Raw genomic sequence first — 21826 nt, 5'->3', positions numbered from 1 at the left:
TCGTGGGGTTCTTCCAGCGCCTTGATGGCTAAGTGTACTTTGAGGAACCCTGTAGATAGCAGCAGCGCGTCGCTGGCTTAGTGACGCGTTAGATTTTATTGCTTGGGTAGCAAGTATAACTCTATCTGCACAGGAAAGTAATTCAAGATCAGGTTGTTGAGCCATTGTAATTAATAGTAGAAAGCGTTGTGGTCTTGGCAGAGTGATTCGCTCGGTGGGGTGATTCGCTCGGTGGTGGACCACGTTACTTCTTATCTATACTTCTTATCTATACTGTACGTGTGCTCAGCGTCAACATTGAACTTGGCAATCTTGGCCTGTAACAAGTTAAAGTAGAGCTTTTACTTGCTGTAGGACTCGGCGTTGTGGCAATCTGAGTCCATACCTGTTGAGTACTAAGAGATGAGATGGATTGAGTGCTTGTGAATAAAGGAGGTAACCCAGCTCTTGCCCACTAACTCCTAGGCGACTGCTGACGCGAAATTTGAAATCACCTCTCGTGTAGGGGGTACATGATGAGCAGTAAGCTCTTCTATATACTTCACAAGCTTCTCCTCTTGTTGTGGGGTGAGCTTCTGTTGTGTAATTGCCTGCTCTTCACGCGATCGCGTCTCGCGTTGGTATCTTCGCGTCAACGTTGAGCGCACAACCCTATGCGTTTTTGCTATCTCTGTCCAGGAAGTATCTTCTGCATCTTCACAAGTATCACACTCTGCAAGGGCTTCTTCCAGCGTCATCGTGGCGTTGAATTATAGTGTTGCGAAGTATAGGTGCATAAGACGCCTCGACGCATTGCGGCAAAGCTAGGTAATCTCGGCGCTGGATGCTCAGCAACAAGGTAGTATTAACGTGAAGCGCGATTTTACGGTCAGAAGTGATGCAGCGTAACAGGAGGTCTTGCAGCGCGTTTACAAGCGAAGTGTGGAGGTCGTCATCGTTACAGGCTGCTATTCAGGCCACTGCAAATGACACTATCATAACCCCAAATCTACTCATAGCCATTATTTATTAACCTTGCTGTGTCAAGTCTTGCTCTCTTGCAAACTTGAGTCGCTTGAGTATGGTGCAATGACTACAACGCTCACAACATGATCACTCACGTGAAGAATTATTGAAATGGCTACATTGGGAGTTCGAGGTATCTAACAGTGTTACTATAAATTCGGGTTAGATGGACTATCAGGCAATGCACTCCTATGAAGTGGTCTTATGGAAACGCGACGTGAGCTGTAATAATGATGGTTCTCAATCCGACTCCAACCCGAGTGGAATTTGAGATGAGCAGACGTGGACCTACTACAGATGTCAGCCACATCTTGTAAATATGCCACAAGCGATCATGCCGCCCTACTGATTGAAAGCCAATGCTGACATCTTTAATTTGCAATTGCGGCGATAGAGAAGGGAGGGTCGAGATTACAGCCACTGAAGCAGACGTTCTGCGGATACTTAAGAGTACCTCGACTGGAGGAGGTCGAGCGTGTTCGTGCCTCGTGAGCCTAACCAATGGTTATTACACACCGCGAGCCTTGTGCAAGCCACATCGTTAGGTTAAAGTGCTGTTGACCGTATTCGCCTACCCTGACCATATGTAACTATGTCCTTCAGCGAGAGACGCGATATCTGGGGGCGTGCTCCTCTCGGAATATTGGTGGTCTTCATCGAAACAATCAACCAGTCTAACAAAGCGATCGAACATCGAAAGTGTCCTTGTCGAAATGCGTAGTGAGTGGATCGAGCCATGCCGTACGGTAGCAGAGAAAGTCGGCTTTCTTGGGAATATGGGAGGTAGTCCATGTTAGTCTGTCTTATGTTTGTAACCTGTTAAGTCTTCTGGAGGCTACAATGAGTCTGCTGTTGCAGCCGGCTTGTTCTGGTTTTAGAAGCTTGGCCGCTGGACTTCGCTCTAGGTAAGATCTTCTCATCAGTTAGGAAATGACCACGCTGCAATTGCACGATTTCCGCCGGATGTAACTTGAGTCTATTCGTTCGTGGGACAGTTGTCGCTCCAATATATTACAGATATCGGTGTTGTACAGGGTATAATCGTGCCGGCCAGCAGCTGGGGTATTCAGAGTTTTCACTCTTTTGGTGTATCTGTAGGTGGCTGGTTCTTGTCTGTCAGGCGTTCTTCGCCCGCTGGTGATGCGTGGGTGTGGAAGTGCGCAGAGCGTGGGGTGGAAGAGCCGTCGTCCCAGAATTCGACATCGCCCTCTGCGCTCAGAGAGCCGCGCTTGACAAGTCCGCCCTTCTCCTTCATCAAGTCTTCGATTGTGATAGATTTGTCGGAAAAGATCTGAACTCATTAGCTAATACGGTACAAGATCCTTCCTTCGATGTACCTTCAGATGGTCACTGATCAAGTGCCTGTTCTTGCAATCAGGACATGATATCAAGATAGTGCCCTTGTGGTATCCTTGTTTTGACAGCCTGTGCGACGAACGAGTCTTGCAAACATTGCAAGTAAATGTAAGCTCGTAGGAAGGCACTTGATCGCGGTCGAGTCGCGATTCTGGTGCCTGGATCGATGTGTTCTGCGGCGGTGTGGATGCGCTAGATTCGAAACGTGCAGTAGAAGGAAGGCGTGCTCTATCAACGACGATCGAGGGGCGGATGAGGATTGACGTTCGTGGCGTGTATATAAGGCGCTTTGAGGTGGCAGGAATGTGTTCAATAGGGCGAGCCCAAGCTAATCGAGGTGCAGTTGTGCGGACGCATGGGCGCAACAAAGACATATAAGAGCACATGATGGCTGAAATACGAGCGATGCAAGTCAGGAAGGGACGTCGAACAAAACGCAGCGTTAATTTGTGAGCGTGAACATGAAGCTTGAATTGAAGCTGCGGACAAAACCGTCTCCACCGAACGCCGCCGAACGCCAAGGACATCGATGTCATCTGCATGCGGGAACCGCGAGCATCCCCGCTAAGACAGCGAGGCGTGAACACTACCACCGTACCCTCGCATCGCCCGTTCGCTGTTCTTGACTGCTGTCGCTGCCGCCGTTTGGCTCTGTCTAGTCGCTCCCTCCTTCACTACCACAGCGCGCACGTCGACCCCGCCACCAAGGCCTTCCCACCACGCCGCCTCCGCAGCCGAAGGGTCCACACCTCTCGAGCACTCGTCTTAGCTTTCACTTCCAGGAAATATGATCGCCGGACGCGGTAGACAGCGAATTCGGCCTCCGCGCAGGGTACGTTTATCTTCCATTCACCTTCCCCGGCAGCTATACATCACCCTCAGCCGCGTCTGCCTTTCTTGATCATCACCACTAACAATGGCGCGAAAGCAGGGTCTGCACGGCGACGAGATCGACTTCGAAAACACGTGGGCGACAATCGAAGCTGCCTTCCGCGAGATCCACACCAAGAACGCTTCGAAGCTATCATATGAGGAGCTCTACCGCCACGCCTACCGCATCGTTTTGAAAAAGAAGGGTGAAGATCTGTACCGGAATGTCCACGAATTTGAGCGCAAATGGCTGAGCAGTGAAGTTCGCGCGGCCATTCAGCAGTTGCTCTCACCAAACCTCCTCGTGGATGTGCAGAGTCTGGGCGGTACCACTGCGAACGAGCGACGAGTTGCGGGCGAGAAATTCCTCAAGGGCTTGAAACAGGCATGGGGTGACCACCAGGTCTGTATGAGCATGTTGGCAGATGTGCTCATGTACATGGTGAGTTACAATTTGGGTACTACCCGGTAGTGTGAGGACTAACAATGGCCTTTCAGGACAGAGTGTATTGCGCAGACCACCGCCGACCGTCGATTTTCAATGCCGCTATGGTCCTCTTCCGAGACGAGATACTGCGATCACTTGTCTCCGAACACGATGCGCGGCTCCTCCTCGACCTACTGAATCACGTCATCCTCGACCAAATTCAAATGGAGCGCGATGGCGATGTCATCGATAAGCACCTCATCAAGTCATGTGTTTGGATGCTGGAGGGGCTTCACGAAGAGGAGACCGAGTCAGAAGAGCAACGTCTGTACAACGTCTCGTTCGAGCGGGAGTATCTGGATACTAGCAGGGAATTTTACAAGAGCGAGTCAGAGCTGCTGTTGCGCGACTCTGATGCCGGTGCATACTGCAGGTACGCTCGAAGGAGAATCTACGAGGAGGATGAGCGATGCAAGCAGACGCTTCTGGAGAGCACAGGATCGAAGATTCAAAAGGTCGTTGAGGATGAGCTGATCAAGAACCGCATCCACGAGCTCGTGGAGATGGAGAGCGGAGTACGGTTCATGATTGAGAACGACCGAATGGAGGAGCTGAATCTCGTATACGATCTGAACAGGCGGGTGGACGAGAAGAAATTGGAGCTCACGCGAGCAATCCAGAAGCGCATCGTCGGTATGGGTACAGACGTCAACAACGACGCCATTGCCGCATCACAAGCGACTCCTGCGCCTGTACCCGCAGCGGCAGCCGACCCAGCGGACAAGAATAAGAAGGTTACACAGGAGAAGGCCATCAACCAGCAGACAGTCGCCGCTATCAAGTGGGTGGAGGATGTGCTCACGCTGAAGGACAAGTTTGACCGTATCTGGCGCGACTCATTTGAAGCAGACGCCCTCTTACAGCAGGCGGTGACCAGGAGCTTTGCCGAATTCATCAACTCGCCAACATTCCCACGCTCCTCCGAGTACATTTCGCTCTTCATCGACGAGAACATGAAGAAAGGCATCAAGGGCAAGACAGAGATGGAGATTGACGCCGTCCTGGAGAAGGCCATCATTCTGCTGCGATATGTCCAAGATAAGGACTTGTTCGAACGCTACTACAAAAAGCATCTCTGCAGGCGCTTGTTGATGAACAAGTCAATCAGCAACGAGGTCGAGAAGCAGATGATCTCAAAGATGAAGATCGAGCTTGGAAACAACTTCACACTAAAGTTGGAAGCAATGTTCAAGGACATGACCATCTCCGAGGAACTCACCGCAGGCTTCAAGAAACATGTTGAGGGTCTCGGCGAGAAGGATCCGAAGCGCATCGACCTAAATATCAATGTGCTTACCAGCATGACGTGGTCACTCGAAACCATTGGCGGCTCCGTCGAGGATGGCGAAGGACGGCCACGGTGCAACTTTCCTACTGCTGTGGAGAAGGTGAAGCGTGGTTTCGAGAAGTACTACAATGAAAAGCACTCTGGACGACAGCTTACCTGGCTTGCCAACATGGGATCAGCGGACATTCGAGCTAGCTTTAAGAAAGTGCAGCAGAAGGATGGTTCGTTCAAGGAGCGTCGCCACGAACTCAACGTACCTACTTACGGCATGGTCATTCTGCTCTTGTTCAACGACTTGCCTGCCAATCAACATATGACCTTCGAGGAGATCCAGGCGCAGACGAACATTCCAGCGCCTGATCTTATCCGGAATCTACAGTCGCTGGCTGTTGCACCAAAGACACGTATTTTAACCAAGGAGCCCATGTCCAAGGACGTCAAGCCTACTGATAAGTTCTTCTTCAATGAGGGCTTCAACGGCAAATTCGTCAAGATCAAGGTCGGAGTGATCAGCAGCGGCAACAAGGTCGAGAGCGACCGAGAACGACGAGAGACCGAGAAAAAGAATGACGATTCGCGACAGTTCTGTATCGAGGCTGCTGTTGTTCGAATCATGAAGTATGTATTTCATATCTATGCTCATCTGATCCCTACTAACTGGATCAGGCAACGCAAAGAGCTTTCACATCAGCAGCTTATTCTCGAGACTCTCAGCCAGCTGGCTAGTCAGTTCAAGCCCGAAGTCAATATGGTGAAGAAACGTATAGAGTCGCTCATCGAGCGGGAGTACCTTGAGCGCATTGATGGAGCAAAGGTAGACTCATATCGATATCTTGCATAGACCTGGTGATCAGGCGTTGTAGCATAGGCGTTTGGCGAACATTGCGTTTGGGCAGATTCCCCTGGCGGTTCGCATGGCACGGCGTAAGGAAGATGTCTACGACCTGGGACATACAGGTGTCTACAGAGTATCTGGTGGCATAGCATCAAGTCCCGAATCTGGAGATTATCGAATCGAAAACACGTCGAAAAAGATCACCCCAGCTGTTCGTCGCGCCTCCTCGTTTCGACCTCGAGCACTGGCCGTGAACTAGATCTGCCAGTTCATCACGAGTGTCGCAATGTCAGCGGGTGTTTCGAAACCGACACTAACAGAACGCAGAACTATCTTTGCTTTGACACGAACCAAACGGAGATGACCTCTACGGTGGCGACCAGAGTGTCCATACACAGCCGTCTTGAAAGGCCTCAATATGGCAAGAAACAGCGGTAAGTAGAGCAGCACTGAAGTCAGCACCACGTGAAGCCATCAGGACAATACGGCTCGGACAGCTAGCAACTATCAAATAGATGCTTTGGTACACTAGCGATCCGAATCTGGCGTTTCACGGAAGCACACTTCTAGAATCGATCATCACGGTTCACATGTTCGCCACGATGACTGTGATCGCCATCTGATCAATTCGATTGATCTTCTAGAATCTGCCTCCCCAGCAAGACGACTGTCGAAGTTGATTCCGTCAAACATCTCAAAGACTTCTGCCCAACATGACTTTCAACATCAAGTCAAGCAATCGGTCACCTCGATGTTGAGAAATGAAAATTGGTTCAACGCTGCAACGGCGCACAAACTTGCATAAGTTTGCATAACACTAATGCAGGACTAGACGACGCTTATTGATAGCTGCAGTTTTCCGCTTCTCATGGTTCCCATTGGCTCGTCTACCCAAATGCTGCTTGAGTCTCAGCCAATGATCATCACAATGGCAGAAACCGTGATAAGAAATGTGGGAAACCCACGGGACGAGGGTGCTGGAGTTGTGGGGAGACAATTCTCGAGCGCAAATCTGAGGTGTGTGTGGAGAAGGCTTCTGCGGGCATCAAGATCGCAACGGCGGTGGATCTTGATGACGTTGGAGCGTTGCAGTTGCGCCCGGGAGGCCCACGGGCGCTGGGGAGCCGGACCGAGAGCTGGCGCATGCCTTGTTGGCAGAGCTGTTGGATGCTCAGCTCACGAGAACACAACGGTGTTCATGAAGGACTAGAAAACCGGGAGTCTTGGAAATAGAGTGCCCCTGCAGCGACACCATAGCAGTTCTCGCAGCAGCTCGCCTGCTCAAACACGCGGCTCCCGACACGTAGAACCGCGCGACCACGGCGCTAGAATGGAGGGACATCCTTGACATGCTGTGTTCTCTTGTTCGCAGGTCATCGCAGCGCTCTTTGTCATCACACATTTCAGATATGATAGGAACGTTGCGACACGAGCTGAGCAGAGACAATGCTCGATTGCAGACAGCAGCCCCCAGCTGTGCGCGATTGAGTCTCGTGTTCTCACGTCCCATCGCGTGCCGTAGGCTCAGTGTTGCCATGCCACGCAACTCCGCGCCGGTGCGTCAATAACGCAATGGCAGATAATGCACGTTACGTAGCCTCGCCTTTAACTCCTTTCACCTTCATGGATGAACAACGTGGCATACCTAATGCAACTGCTAGCAGCGCAATGAGGTGCACAAATGTCGTCTCTCTATTTCAGCAGACAATAAATCGCCGAGTCGATCACACGCACAGGAAATGAAGACGCCGCTGGGGTCGCCAAGCGCGCGATGCCAGCAACAACATCCATGCCGAACGAGAGTGGATGGAGCTCCGGGGCCAGCGAGAGATGGTGCCATGCCTGTCCTGCTGTGGGACGACCCTCAATGGTGCAGTATGGGACGGCTGACGGTGGCCGAGCGAGATGATGTTCATGTTACGAGCAATCCTGATCCTCACAAGAATGACATCTACCTTCACCGCCGACATGTCAATGTGGATGACGTGCGAACGCATGCCGCTGATTGCTTTTGGCTTCGTCCCCCTGACGGCTGTTCCTGACGGGTGTGCGGGTTCCTGAATGGTCGAAACGATGGCGCTCGACGGCGTCAAATGAGGCAGCGCCACCATGGCCCCGCTCGACAAGTCAAGCTTTTGTCAGGCCGATCACCGACCAGCATCAGTCACACTTTTGCAGGTGTGCCGCCGATATCTTAGGCTGCATGCTAACTGCGATTGGCTGGAGTGCTCATTTCCACGACACAGGCTCCTTGACGCTTGCCCCTCGCCGGCAGCCGCCAGCTGAATGCAGGCCATCCTTGGTGCGACCGGGACTGGAAAAGTTTGTTTGCGAGAGCGCTCTGCTGTCGCTGTGTGGAAGCCTTCCAGGCCCTACCCTAGCCATGGAGGGATCCGCTCTCCCCGTTTTCGTATATGAACTGAGGCCACCCCGTACCCCCATCTCGCCCACAACGTTCCAAACTCCCACCAGAGCTGTCGCAATCTTTCCCTACGAGCATCCGCTCCCCACGTTCCTTCGAACACCACATTCATTGCGATACGGCTTCAGCCCTGGTCGGCTCGTTCCCTGTACTCTTCACGAAGTCGCCTGTTCTACAACGCACAAGATACCCTGTCTACCTCAATATGTCTTCCATGACCAAGATCAGCCTTTTGGCTCTCATCGGCGCCGCCGCCGCTCACCCTTCCTACGGTGCTCACTCCAAGTTCCATTCTAAGCCCGCTGCTGGCACTGGAAAGCCCTACCCCACTGGCGGATGGTCCGGCAACTACAACAGCACTTCTGTTCAGGTTCCTGCCGGCACTGCTTCTTACGATTCTTACGAGCCTGGCAAGACCTCCACCGTTGACATCACCACCACCTCCACCAGAACCATCTACTCCACCATCTACGGAACTCCTGCTGCTCAGTCCGCCGTCGTCGCTGACATCTCTTCCAAGCCTGCCAGCAACCAGTGCGGTCCCGCTACCGTCACCGTCACTGCCACCGAGAAGGCCACCGTCACCGTCACCCCTGGCGTCCCCTCCTCCAAGGTCGTTGTTCCCTCCAAGGCCGGCGAGTCCAGCTATGCTGTCATCTCCTCGACCCCTGCTGCTGAGAAGCCCACTTCCTCCAAGCCTGCTGTTGCTACATCCTCTGCTCCCGCTGCGTACAGCTCCATGCCTGTTATAGCTTCCAGCAAGGCTTCTGAGTACGAGGTCTACACCCCTTCTGCCTCCCTCCCCGCCATCACCTCAATCGCGCAGAAGGAGTACAGCTCAGCAGTTCCCTCCTCCACTGCTGCTTCTTCTTCCGCCGCCCCCACATCCTCGGGCACTCCCACCTACAGCGGAACCAAGCGTGGTCTTGCCTACAACGATGGTGAACTCTGCGCTACCTTCGGCTCCAACTTCGGTTTCGCCTACAACTGGGCTCAAACCGAGAGCAAGGATGTCGGCGCTCCTTTCATCCCCATGATGCACAAGGTCTCTGACTCCACCGCTGAGGCTTGGTTGGCCAACGTCGACACGGCTGTTAAGGCCGGCTCCAAGGCTGTCATGGGTTTCAACGAGCCCGACATCGCTGCGCAGGCCAACCTCACCCCCGAGGCTGCTTGCTCTGCCTGGAAGGAGTACATGAACCCTATCGCCTCTGCTCACCCCGATGTCACCATCCTCGGTCCCAGCGTGTCAAACAGCGGCACGACCGGCCAGGGTCTTAGTTGGCTCGATACCTTCCACGAGATCTGCTCTGATGCTATCGTCCACGCCACCAACATCCACTTCTACGACATCTACGAGGAGGCTACCATCGACCGCTTCAAGGCGCAGGTCGAGAAGGCTGCCGCCAACTACGGCAAGCCCGTCTGGATCACCGAGTTCGGTCTCAACCCCGGCTCTGCCACCGAGGCGCAGGCTGCTTCCTTCCTCAAGGACGCCATGGCTTACTGCGACTCCTCCGACAAGGTCCAGGGTTACTCGTGGTTCATGGTCGGCACCGGCGAGAACCAGCTCAACACTGCTAGCGGTCTTTCGGCTGTTGGTCAGGTCTATGCGGGCTCCTCGTAAAGAGTAGCAAGATCAAGGGCGTTTCTGGTTCGACTGTAAATGAATGATATACCCACATTATTTTGGGTTGTGTTTATTTTTTAACTTCTATTGTCCACTGTATCTGAGGGGGCTTGGTGTAGCGAATTTGGATAGGAAGAATGATGCAAACGCATACAAACTGCCTATCTTCTCATCTCTCTGTGCATATTCTATGTCGTGTGACTGACAATTCGGCAAGGCTGATCTTCAGCCTCGAGGCTCGTGATCATTACAGCAGCGACTAGGCTGAGGCTCCTCATCAAACGTACCGTAAGAGAAGGTCTGGGCAACTGCACCAGCGCTAAGACGACCAAGCCCCCTAAGACCGTTCAAGATCTGTCCGAAAGTTTTGACGATTTGAGGTCTTGTCACTATCACATCAAATTTTGAATGCCGCAAGCGCGGCAATCGCGACTCGCAAAGGGGCGAACACCCAAGACACCACGAAGGACATCCGCGTCGTGGCTCGAAGGACTTCAACAGTCCCCAGACAAGGCGACCGCGGTGGAACTCTCTAAGATGAGTAGGTAGAACGCCATGTTATCGAAAGAGCTAGTCTCTCTCAACGACGACGTGATTCCCTGCGGCCTGCCTGGCTATCAGCTGGAAGATCGTGGTCGAAGTCGTGGAGTACGTTAAGTCGATTCAGGCACGGGTAGAACACGCTTACAATACCACACCACTCCAAGAGTTCATGGAAGCTTTCACCACCCTGTATCGGCAGTTCAAGAATGTGATGGAGCGGCCGCTGGGATACCACATATTGGCAATTTGGTCCAATAGCGCAATAGTTGCAGCGCTGTCGTATAAAAAGCATCCTCCGCCATACTCGAAAAACTCGCCAATGGTGATTTTGGACAGCCAAGGGAGGATCCTCCGCGAAATCTGCTGCAGGAAGCTCACTAATTGGGCACTACACGGACGAATGCCACGTGCGTCTCGTTGGAAATAGAGTGAGTCGAACTTGAGTTCCAACCCGTCCGTCTCTTCGTACAGCTGACGAGTGATATATTGCAGTTGGTTGAGCTCGGTAGTTGCAGTGTCTTGCAGTTCGATGTCGTGGAAAGTGGGCTTATACTCTTGCAGTGTTGCACTGTCGAGAACATAGAGAGTACCGGACCAAGTCAGCGCGTATTCGTAGATGAGGTTAGGAAGCTCACCTGGGAGGCTGAGGAGGCTGTGTGGACGTGACACCTTTTATCAATGGAGCGGTTGGCACTGATCTGTTGATTACGAAAAGTTTGGTCGGTTGCAAGTTGGTTAAAGCAAGATAGCCCCGCCATGTTTCTGCTCCGGACGCGGCTTCACATATCCGGCTAACTGCACCGCATCTGAATTCATAAATCAGTTGTCGACTAGTTATAGCGATCAAAGAGCACTTCGCGGCCCCCTTGAGATATTGTCGGTCCCCGACTGGATGTGCCTTCAGAACCACAAACGACGTGTCAAATACGACCCACCGGGTTGGCCACCCTATCCAAGACCTGAAACCCATCGTACCTGCGTTCTTTGTAGCGCATTGTGTTCATGGATATTGCGCGGAGACTGAGAGGCGAGCAGCCTCAACCATTCTCGGGCTTCAGCATCGCTGCGCAATTTAGCAACGATGATCCAGACCAACGGATGCCAATTAAGCGAGGAGAGGAATGGCTGGGCAATCGAACGCTTTCCCTTGCTGCCAAAAAGTTCCGATTCTTCCCAATGCCTATGGGCGGAAATGGGAAGATGGCGAATCGACCTAGGACCCATGGCATCGAGAGCGCTCTCACTGCGGACTGACGAACTAAACCTGCGAAAGCACACGCGCAGATGCAGAAGTGGTTGAGGAGAGGTATTTGACCGCACTTTGACCGGGTGGCAGGGTGGCAGGGTAGCAGAAGTGAGCTCAAGGCAGTCAGAGGAAGCAGATAACGGGAGCATGGGAGCAACACGAGTAATGCAAGCAGTGAGGATGTGTCCGACTACTCACATGTAATGTGAAGAAAAGCAAGGATTCTCATGTCAGTGTGCGTGCGCCCATCACCTTTGTCTACACTTGCTTGAGGCTCGACATCTCGTGCGTGTCCAGCTGAAGCTACTGTCACAATCTAGAATATCGCGACCGCATTTGGCGGGCTCGCAACACCGCCTGGTACCTACGTTTCTGTTAACCACATTTCGTTGACATTACACGGGCACTTACCTTGAGTGGGACACTACTAACGAAGCAGGTCCACCGTCCCAACTCCTCTGCTTTCTCACAAAGTCTCTCCAGATCCCACATCTCGCCGATCATGACGCCCCATCCAGCGAGCAGCCACTGATGCACAAGACCGCCACCCTGCATGTCACCTTCCCACTCCTCACCCTTCCAGATTCCTCCGGGCTTGTTGTGGTCGCCAACTAGAGGTGACATCTCAAACGAAGGCGCATCCCTAAGCTCATCAGAACCACGCCGGTCAAGCAAGAAGACAACCTACCCAGCAACAGCCACAAACCCACTCTCCCAAATCCACTTCACGGTCTCCTTTGAGCTCTCCACGCCCGCAAACGCCGGCGGCTTATTCGCCAGCGCCTTCCTCTCCTCTTCACCCAGCTTCCCATACTGCTCCGTGAACCCCGTCCTGACAAGCAACAAATCGCCATCCCTCGCCTCAACACCCGCCTCCTTAAGCATCGCCTTCAACTCCTTCGCCGTAATCGCATGACTCGACAACGCATTGATTCCATCCCTGCCCTGCTTAGCCAGCCACCTCGGATAATCCAGAATGACAGCGCGCGCCGTGATACCGCCCGAATGCGCGATCTTATCGATACCAATGATGTCTGAGTTTTCAACGTCCTGCTGCGTCCTCCCGCCATAGTAGCGCGCGGCCTGCTGGTACCCGTAATGTCTGAAGCCGTCCCACTGGGAGCTGCTCTGGGTATTGATATCCAGATGATCGTCGTTGATAGTGCGCTTAGTGCCATCGGGATACGTGCGGTTTTCCATGCGCCAGCCGAACGGGGGACGGCCGAAGGACGGGTGCGAAGGCAGGTTCAGGAGCCAGTCTAGGGAGACGCGGTCGCCGGTTTGAATTTCTTGGGCTGCGGCTTTGACCGTCGCGGGCGTTATCATGTTGAGCGCCCCCAGCTCGTCATCGAAACCGTAGAGTCCCCATGCGTTGCCCGGTGGGCCTTCCTTGTCCAGAGGAAGTTCGTCAAATGGAGGCCGGCCTGGTTGCTCCATGGTGCTGGCTGTGATAACAGGTTGGTTGATGTTTGCGTTTGGCAGTGGCTTGGATTCTGGGGCGTGTCAAGAAGTGTATACAGTCGAGTGGCAACGTGTCACAACGTGTTTATGTATACGAGTGGTGTTGCAGATCGTGAAGCTAGCCACTGACGTCCCTGAGGTTGGAGGGGTAGCGCATTAAGCGGCGGGGCCCCTCCGCTCCCCGAAGATGATACCCGGCTTTAACAAGCAATATCCGGCAGAAGTGATGCATACCATCGGTCGGTGACATGCCGAGTCGGTTGTGGAAAGCATAAGACGTTCTTATCGTTGTGATCATTATGCAGTATATTAGCGATCACATACAAATCGGTCATCTCGGCGTTTGCAACATCACCAACGTTTCCTAGAAGTCAGGACCCATGCCAACTCCTCTCGAGCTCGTGTTCTTCAAGTGCGCACCACTCCCTTTGAAAAGGCTCTGCCATATGAAAGCTTCGCTCAGTAGCAGCTCGATGTCCTTTTCAGTCCATTGCTTGGTTGGCAGCGATTGCAGGAACATCATAACTTCCTGGAAATCCATCTTCCGCAGCTGATGTGACCACTTGACGAGGAATGCTGCACAGACATAAAGGTGGAAGGAGGAGAATCCGTCTTCCTCAGCCTAAGACACGTCAGTAGAATATTGCAGGGAAGCACGAGGGAACGCACCAGGTATGTATCCCACATCCGGATGGTGTTCTTGACGGAAATCTCGCGCATCAGCAGACAGTTCATCCAGCGGAAGCTGAATTGTATGAACTCAACGCCTTCGTTCTGCAGATGTTTCGCCAAGCCATCATCGATGCGCGTGGTCAGATCTCGCAGACTTGCCACTTGCCGCTGGATCCCTGGTTGATGTGCGATGTAGTTGTCTTGTATCCCGTCAAGAAGCTTCGTTAAACACCAAAATGAATCTGCTTCGACTGCATCGAGAACCTGTTTAGGGAGCTGTCCAGGATCCATGCCAGATTCGATGTCAGGATCCGAGATGTAGGCGCCGAGAAAGACCTGCCAAAATGGTGTGACAAGGTCGTTAATGCCCTGAACGTAGCCCGAGGCAGGATGTCGTATTGCCCAGACGTACAATATCCTTTCTAGTGATCTTTGTGTCGCCTCGTAACTGTATAGCTCGAGGTGAGGGTTCGTCCGCGGTACGTCGATGCTGATTTGATGCCATATAGCCTCATCTAGTCCTCGTCCTCGGCCACGAATAGTCGATGGAAATGAAGAGGCACCCGCTATTCCAGCAGCAACGGCGCCGGTGCTACCTGAGGTACCCTTCTCAAAGGCTTGCCGAACGCCTTCCAGGTATTCCTTCCTCTTGCGCTCCAGCGTTGCCACTCGTCTTTCGCTGCTTGTGGGAAGGTAACCCAACAGGACCTGCCATGTCATTGCGCGGATCTCAGACGGCACCCCTGACCATGCTGAGTCGCGCAGATCTGACAGAGAGATGGTGCTTGCTTGCAGTATCCTCTTGAACTTGTTTATGCGAGTCGTTCGGGCTGAGTACTCTTCAATCTGCTTGGCAGTAGCATTGGGTGGTACGGAGGGGTGTTCGATGAGGTGCATAGAATTCGCTGGGTCGCGCAAGATTTCCTGATACTGCGGTCGCAGTATCTTTCCTTCGATCTTCTTCGCAGTGGGGTAGCTAGGGATGCCTCGCTCCTCAGCAATGTCGCCGCTGTCAATGCTTCGCCATGCTGTCGAGCCTGCTGAGCCCAACCCATTCCTGGTGTGGGCAAATGTCCCTCCTAGATCTTCCCCCTTTACTGGTTCTTTCCGCCGACCCTTCCTCCGCGCGTTTGCTATGCTGGGAAGGCCAAACTCGTCCTCATCGTCCTCAAACATGATGTCACCATCTTCGTCGTCGTCGGCGCCCCAGTCGGTGTTGGACTGGCGCAGAAAGCTAGTGTAGGTCTCGCGCGTAGGTCGTGGTGAGATGTTGCTGCTACTTCGTTGCGGTGCAGCGCTTGACTCACGGCTGTGTCCAGCAGAGGGCGGCGTGCGAGGTCGTGAATTAGACCCAGAGATGTTCCTACCCCAGTCAGCTGATGCGTCGAACATGGCGCATGAAAACCATACAGGGTATTGAAGTTTAGCAAGTCAGCATGCGAGTATGATGCGCCGACTATTTTCCTGCTTTGTGTGGAGGTATTCGAAGTGTTGTAGAAAGGAGAATTCGAACTGCGGACATTGTGTCAGCGACCGTGTGCACGATGCGCCGGGGGGTACTGGCAACCTACGCAGAGCGGTCTGTTGGCAGCAAACCGACATGTTAGCTACCTTGATGCTATGATGCCTGCGGCCAAGTGGAAGTGCACGAACCGACCTGGACCATTTCCTGCGCAGAGAGGGTTAGCAATATTCTAGCAGGGACGACCGATAAGCACAGTGATTCTCACCTGCTGTTGCTTCTTCATCCTGGCTGGAGGGTGCGAATATGTCTCGTCTGGGGCATCACGCTCACCCCGCCTGGTGCTGTCTGCCCTTGAGGTCACCGCCGAGCTACCGTGTTCGTGCAGTCCGGAGGCAGGCGGTGAGCCGTGCGCGGCCGCTTTCTGCCCTCAAGAGGTGCGCTTGCTACGGTTGCGGCTTAGCGCACATGCCCCGTCACCTCACCCTGTCGCAAGCTCTTCTGCACATCTCAAGCTTTGCGCCGTGACACTCGATCCTGCCCACACTCACCGAGCAATTGCTGTGCAGCCATCGCTTGCTTGATCCCTTTTCTTCCACTCACTCCCCCTCTAGTGCCAACAGGTCGAGTACAGGGCTCCCTGCACGCGACTTCTTCCTATTCTTTTCACTCAGCCAACCGTCACCGCACCATCACTATGGCCGACTACCAGGAGGAGGACCTTTTCGACGATCTGTATGTTATATTCTGCGCGGAACGTCCCGTCGCCGGCACCAGTCGAGTGTCTGCTAACACCGACCCAGCTACGACGATGAGCCAGCATCGAAGCCGACACCGGCAGCAGCCGCACCACTCAAGGCCGAATCGGAAGTAAAGACAGAGCCTCAAAATGCCTCGACATACGATGCACCGCAAGACGCTGCGCCGTCATGGCAAGAACCCGCCGCGACGGGAGGTGACACCAACATGGACGGGCCTGCGTTCAATAACGGTGGTAACCAGTCATATGGCAACGACCAGAACAACGATAATGACTACGGTCCTATCAACGTGAAGGAGGATGGGTAAGTCTTGTGTTTGTATTTTCATGTCCACTCGGGCGCATCGTAAGGTAGGAAGGGCTTCCTTGGAAGCCGAAAAGCATCATCACCAATGGTTTCCTCGCTCACAGCAGGCTGGATGGACAGCCGAGACCAGCAATCCTGGACTGCAAAAGGCTCGATAAGATCCAGCATAGGAGTGCGAAGGTCTCGTGAGCCGTATCGAACCTTGTCGGGCACATGTTGCAACCACACTGAGATTGCTTGAGTTTGGCATCGAAGTGGAAGAGGACAAGGGCTTTGCACCCCAGAAGCTCGCGATTTGTGCGCCTCGTGAAGGCTGGCAACAACATCGCGATTAAGGTTGTGGGGATGAGCTGGGACGTGGATAGTCGACGGCTATGCTATACTCAGACCACCCCTCAGTACGCCTTACGCGAGGACTATCGCAGCTTGCCGGAATATTTTGGCAGCGCCACTTGTCGATAAATACCTAGGTACTTGATAGCGCGTACCAACAACGCAAGCTGAGGATAGTCCGTCGAGCTGCGCGATGTTCTGTTTCAGACGTCAGCGCCCGACTCCGTAGCAGAACACAGACGCTTCAACCGAACACACTGTGCCTATTACAGGACAGGCTGCCTCTACTTGCTGCACGCGTGGTAGACCCCAGTACTTGGAATGCATTCCGCGCCGGCCTGATTGGGCATACCCGACGAGCTCGACATGCTGGCCATGGTGCGGCGCAGACACCACCCTCGCTTAACGACCCTCGTATCTGCCGCAACCCGCGATTGGCATTCGACGACGTTCTACAAGTGTCATGTGCAAGAAGGACAAATGTCACAACACCGAAGATCAAAGAGGTCAGCATCGAACCTCGTGACGACTACAACCCACGCCGTTCATTCTGGGACACTAGCGGTAGATTGCTAAGCTACCGGCGCTCAACCATGCACGCTCGACCACCTTCCACTCGATCATTGCTCATTCGGGTCAATACCATCCAGGACAAGCCATCCTCTATTGCCTGCATCGATTGTTGGGAGTTGTTTGTCGTACTCACGCTTTGTGCTCAAGTCTGTGCTTGACCTCAGGACAGACTACGAACGGAACGCGTGTCGAGACCAGACGACAACAACAATGATGAAGCCAGGTCCTGGAGATCAACGACTATACCTTCGACCAATTGGCCGATCCATGAAGCTCTTCACCCTTGATGCGCTTAGCCTGCTTATTGCTTCATAACTGCGACTGACCAGGCAATGACTAACAATGTGGTAGCAAGATGTTTATCGGTGGTCTCAACTGGGAGACAACAGAAGGTATGCGCGACACTCTTCGTCTCTAAACCTGGCTTCAGGAACCAATTTGCTGACCATCACTAGACTCTCTCAAGAATTACTTCACACAGTTTGGTGAGGTCAGCGAATGCACGGTCATGCGCGACTCTGCGACTGGCCGCTCGCGAGGATTTGGTTTCCTTACCTTCAGAGACCCCAAATGCGTCAACACCGTCATGGTGAAAGAGCACTACCTCGACGGTAAAATTGTATGTCAGTGCCGACCGCTAAGAGAGGCAGACTAACGTCAGATAGATCGACCCTAAGAGGGCTATCCCCAGGGAAGAACAGGAGCGAACCAGCAAGATCTTCGTTGGTGGTGTCAGCCAAGAAGCAACCGAGGAGGACTTTACGAATTTCTTCAAGCAGTTCGGTCGTGTCGTCGATGCCACACTCATGATGGACAAAGAGACAGGCCGGCCCCGTGGCTTCGGTTTTGTTACCTTCGATGGCGATGCAGCAGTAGACGCAACACTGAAACAACCGCTCCAGATCCTAGGCAAGCCCATCGAGGTCAAGCGCGCTCAGCCACGAGGCAACATGCGAGACGGCGAGGACGACAAGAAGTTCGGCCGCAACAACAAGTTTGGCAACCGCGATGGAGGTAATGGTAATGGAGGCTACGATAACCAGAACAACCAGCAACAACAAGGCGGCAACGCCGGTATGACACCTGCCATGATGGCACAGTACTGGCAGCGCATGCAACAATATTTTCAGCAGATGCAACAACAGCTTGCTACTGGCGGTGGCATGCCGGCTGGTATGGGCGGCATGGGAGGTATGAACCCGATGCAAATGCAGCAGATGCAACAAATGCAGCAGATGCAGGGCATGATGGGAGGCGGCATGAACCGCGGTACCGGCAGTCCGAATCCGCAGAACATGCAAGGTGGCATGAACCCAATGCAGATGCAGCAAATGCAGCAAATGCAACAGCAGCAGATGATGCAGCAAGGTGGCGGCTTCAATGGCGGCAACGAACAAGGTATGATGGGCGGCTCCCGTCCAGCGTACACAGCTCAAGAACAACTAGCCTTCGAACAACAAAAATACGAGCAACAGCAAGCCCGGCGCCAGCAGCAGTCAGGTGGATATGGAGGTCAGGGAGGACCCACGAGCTGGGAAGGCATGTACGACGATGCCCCTCAGCCTAATGTCCCATCTGGCCCTGGTGGCGGCCGCGGTGGCTTCAAGCACCAGAACAACAATCGCCAACGTCAAGGCTCCTCGCAGCCCCCTACCGGCCCCAGCGCCGCACCGATCAACGCGCCTACGGGCCCCAAGAACGCCGGCAAGCCTGGTGCCAACTATCGCGGCGGTGGTAGAACCAACAACTTCCGACACCAGCCCTACGGCGGCGGTCGCGCGTAGAGTCCGCAAGCTAATCTTCGAAGGGGGGTTCGACGTACCGGCGGCAATGTGGTTCGCTGAGAATTCTGTAGTGACAAGGATTCGCCGGCGAAATATGCAAACTCAATGGTCAGTGGAGCAGCGGTCGTGCGCAGCCGAGTTCGATCAGGCACGGCGCGAGCACCAGTTTCGTCATGGGTGGAAAGGTCTCTGGTATGTGCGCCGACATCATCTGTCACCAGCAAGAGGCACGGACTCGTGATCTATTTCGTGGTTCGACACTTTCTTTTCGAGCTCTGACCCCTTCTGCGACCTGTCTTAATTGCACGTTCACGTCGTTTACTTCGGCGGCACCTGCAGGTTTATTCAAAAACGTCTACTCGACCGCCATAGCTATATTGAGCCCGGTCTCAAAGGAGATGTTTATGCGATTTGTAAGATACTAGTAATTACATGCAAGAAGACCTTACCATTCACATTCCGGTCGCACATAAGCCACTTGTTTCGCCCTTAGCTAACGACACGCACATGACAGATTTGAAGCCATTGATTTTGCGGTTGCCTCTTCCTTGCTCTGCTCGATCAACTGATCGACATGCCAGTGCCATGGTGCCTTCTTTGGCGCCAAGGCAATGTGTAGAGCGTCAATTCGCAACCAGCTCTCACATGGGAGCCCGCCACAGCCTTGACCGCGCATGTGCTTCTTCGATGCCACTTATGATCTCATCTATGCCGTTCGATTACTCAATAGGCTTATTCTTTGTCAGTGTCTGTCCTCACGGCCTCACCAGAGCCATACAGGACATGTTTATTGTCAGCGACAACCTGTATCGAATACGCGTCCATAAGGAACTGTCAAAAGAAGCAGCAGTCAGATCCACCGCCTACATTGTACTGCTACAAGACTCTTCTCGAAACGCTCAAGTGAAGGTGCGGTGTGTCGCAGTGTAAGCAAGGCGCTCAACCGGACTTCATCCCCGCACAAGCAGTCCGTACACCACCATTCACCTGTAACCTCCACGTTTACACACTCTTATTGGAATCTTTGACAGCTATTAGACGAATTGAACACCTCTTTGACTTACGTTGTCACCCTTTGAGGCCGGGCACCCTTCACTGACTGCCACATTTCCCATTGTCCGACATGGCCAGACCCCCCTTAACCTTCATACTGCTGGTTGCGGTCACAACAAGCCTCGCAGCCCCACCCAGACACAAGATTCGCGGCGTGAATCTCGGATCCCTCTTTATCGTTGAACCATGGATGTCCAGCGCCACATGGAAGTCGATGGGCTGCGGCGACGCAAAGTCAGAATGGGACTGTGTGGCTTCACTCGGACAGGAAAAGGCAGATACCGTCTTCCAGAAATACTGGAATACCTTCATCACCGCTGATGATTTTGACAAGATGAAGGACTATGGGCTCAACACAGTGCGTATCCCTATTGGTCACTGGTTTGTGGAAGAGACAATTATCCCTGATGAAAAGTGGCCGAAAGGAGGGATGAGGTATCTTGACAAAGTCGCTGAACTGGCTGCTTCACGGAACATCAGTGTGATCATCGACCTCCATGGAGGGCCAGGCGTGCAGGTTCCGAACAACGCGTTCACAGGCCATGTGAGTCCATTACCCTTAATCAGCCGTTCCATGCTCAACTATACTGACCCCTCTTCCCAGACAACCGACGACACAAGATTCTACACTCTTGCAAACTACGCCCGCGCCTACACCTTCCTGCGCAACATAACAGAGCGCATCCACACCCACACGTGCTACAGCAGCACCTTCATGCTCGAAGTGCTCAACGAGCCAGAGTCCAACCACGACACCTTAGTATCCAACTTCTACCCGAACGCGTACTCCACAATCCGCTCAGTCGAAGCCGATCTCAAGATACCCAAATCGCACGCCCTGACAGTCCAAATGATGGACTCAACCTGGGGCGCCGGAAACCCGCGTCGAAATATGCCCAAGGGCGCGCATGGTCTGGGGTTTGACAATCACCGCTATCTGACGTACAGCAACGTTCCTGTCACAAAGAAGGACTACATGAATGCGTCGTGCAGTGACACATTCCCATCTCCTGTCGGCAAGAAGTCGCTCGTTGTCGGTGAGTGGAGTCTGGCGATCAAGCAGGAGAAGGAATGGAGTGATGAGTTTTCGCCTCTCAATGAGAAGAACCATGATTGGTATACGCGGTGGTGGGCGGCGCAGGTGCGGGCGTATGAGAAGCAGAAGGGATGGGTGTTTTGGAGTTGGAAGACCGAGTTGGGTGGAGATTGGCGGTGGAGTTACCAGGCAGCAGTTGAGGCGGGCATTATTCCTAAGGATTTTGGGAAGCTTGAGGAGCTTGCGAAGTGCTGAGACTTGTCACTAAGGATTCGTTCGATAATTGAAAATGCAACTGGAGTGAAACGATTGCAGTCATGTACATCGTGCGGTTGTATTATTTACTGAGACAGTGCTCGGTTCTCATATCTTTACATGATCATCGACCATTAGTCCCGTGAGGGAGCCTCTTCTACCTACGCTTCGGTGCCGCTTCCGCTTCTAACCAAGGCTTGTACACAAAACCCCCTTTCAAATGCGGGCGACTCTTGAGCCAAAAGCATATCTTGATCTTGAACCTAATAAACCCAGACGCCAACGCTATGATGCCAACAGCTGAAAAGAAAAGACACCACGCTACAAAATGCTTCACAGACTCCTAAAAATAAAGCTTCCTTCCGTAGCAAGAATGATGGCAGCGCCGAACCACATCATGGAGGGAATCAACGCGTTCATGCCATACCCAAGATTGGCCTTCGGGACG

At 53.2% G+C, this 21826-nt stretch overlaps 9 protein-coding genes across 9 annotated transcripts; 5 read left to right on the top strand and 4 right to left on the bottom strand.

Moving 5' to 3' along the window:
* Nucleotides 1-316: 316 nt before the first annotated feature.
* On the bottom strand, nucleotides 317-920 carry M421DRAFT_417512 (uncharacterized protein). Its single transcript, XM_033591492.1, has one exon. The coding sequence runs from the start codon at nucleotides 735-737 to the stop codon at nucleotides 462-464; it is 276 nt and encodes a 91-aa protein (XP_033452001.1). The 5' UTR covers nucleotides 738-920; the 3' UTR covers nucleotides 317-461.
* Nucleotides 921-1626: 706 nt separating this feature from the next.
* Nucleotides 1627-2821, bottom strand: M421DRAFT_417510 (DNL zinc finger domain-containing protein). The gene is made up of 2 exons (XM_033591491.1): nucleotides 2343-2821; nucleotides 1627-2296 (listed from the first exon to the last, which is right to left on the bottom strand). The coding sequence occupies exons 1-2, from the start codon at nucleotides 2745-2747 to the stop codon at nucleotides 2081-2083; spliced, it is 621 nt and encodes a 206-aa protein (XP_033452000.1). The 5' UTR covers nucleotides 2748-2821; the 3' UTR covers nucleotides 1627-2080.
* Nucleotides 2822-3277: 456 nt separating this feature from the next.
* Nucleotides 3278-5847, top strand: M421DRAFT_2387 (Cullin-domain-containing protein; the record flags this gene model as incomplete). The annotated part of the gene is made up of 3 exons (XM_033588469.1): nucleotides 3278-3673; nucleotides 3730-5624; nucleotides 5673-5847. The coding sequence occupies 3 exons, from the start codon at nucleotides 3278-3280 to the stop codon at nucleotides 5845-5847; spliced, it is 2466 nt and encodes an 821-aa protein (XP_033451999.1).
* A 2292-nt stretch (nucleotides 5848-8139) lies between these two features.
* Nucleotides 8140-10349, top strand: M421DRAFT_417508 (glycoside hydrolase family 128 protein). The gene has a single exon (XM_033591490.1). The coding sequence runs from the start codon at nucleotides 8469-8471 to the stop codon at nucleotides 9888-9890; it is 1422 nt and encodes a 473-aa protein (XP_033451998.1). The 5' UTR covers nucleotides 8140-8468; the 3' UTR covers nucleotides 9891-10349.
* Nucleotides 10350-11998: 1649 nt separating this feature from the next.
* Nucleotides 11999-13119, bottom strand: M421DRAFT_98834 (uncharacterized protein; the record flags this gene model as incomplete). The annotated part of the gene is made up of 3 exons (XM_033598666.1): nucleotides 11999-12046; nucleotides 12094-12325; nucleotides 12371-13119. 3 exons carry the CDS (start codon nucleotides 13117-13119, stop codon nucleotides 11999-12001), a joined length of 1029 nt encoding a protein of 342 aa, XP_033451997.1.
* A 194-nt stretch (nucleotides 13120-13313) lies between these two features.
* M421DRAFT_319939 (TBC1 domain family member 22A) lies at nucleotides 13314-15660 on the bottom strand. Its single transcript, XM_033589280.1, has 5 exons — nucleotides 15546-15660; nucleotides 15383-15484; nucleotides 15226-15327; nucleotides 13813-15178; nucleotides 13314-13765 (listed from the first exon to the last, which is right to left on the bottom strand). Exons 2-5 carry the CDS (start codon nucleotides 15415-15417, stop codon nucleotides 13508-13510), a joined length of 1761 nt encoding a protein of 586 aa, XP_033451996.1. The 5' UTR covers nucleotides 15418-15484; nucleotides 15546-15660; the 3' UTR covers nucleotides 13314-13507.
* A 90-nt stretch (nucleotides 15661-15750) lies between these two features.
* M421DRAFT_319887 (uncharacterized protein) lies at nucleotides 15751-16394 on the top strand. Its single transcript, XM_033589279.1, has 2 exons — nucleotides 15751-16012; nucleotides 16081-16394. Exons 1-2 carry the CDS (start codon nucleotides 15975-15977, stop codon nucleotides 16343-16345), a joined length of 303 nt encoding a protein of 100 aa, XP_033451995.1. The 5' UTR covers nucleotides 15751-15974; the 3' UTR covers nucleotides 16346-16394.
* Nucleotides 16395-17605: 1211 nt separating this feature from the next.
* M421DRAFT_56086 (RNA-binding domain-containing protein) lies at nucleotides 17606-19034 on the top strand (the record flags this gene model as incomplete). Its single annotated transcript, XM_033595363.1, has 3 exons — nucleotides 17606-17642; nucleotides 17706-17869; nucleotides 17916-19034. The coding sequence occupies 3 exons, from the start codon at nucleotides 17606-17608 to the stop codon at nucleotides 19032-19034; spliced, it is 1320 nt and encodes a 439-aa protein (XP_033451994.1).
* Nucleotides 19035-19708: 674 nt separating this feature from the next.
* On the top strand, nucleotides 19709-21378 carry M421DRAFT_98850 (glycoside hydrolase family 5 protein; the record flags this gene model as incomplete). Its single annotated transcript, XM_033598667.1, has 4 exons — nucleotides 19709-19775; nucleotides 19944-20001; nucleotides 20226-20631; nucleotides 20692-21378. 4 exons carry the CDS (start codon nucleotides 19709-19711, stop codon nucleotides 21376-21378), a joined length of 1218 nt encoding a protein of 405 aa, XP_033451993.1.
* Nucleotides 21379-21826: the final 448 nt, after the last annotated feature.

This window comes from Didymella exigua (assembly GCF_010094145.1).
Source record: "Didymella exigua CBS 183.55 unplaced genomic scaffold M421scaffold_5, whole genome shotgun sequence".
NCBI lineage: Eukaryota > Fungi > Ascomycota > Dothideomycetes > Pleosporales > Didymellaceae > Didymella > Didymella exigua.
The sequence above is the reverse complement of the archived record's forward strand: the minus strand, read 5'-3'. Positions and strand labels throughout refer to the sequence as shown.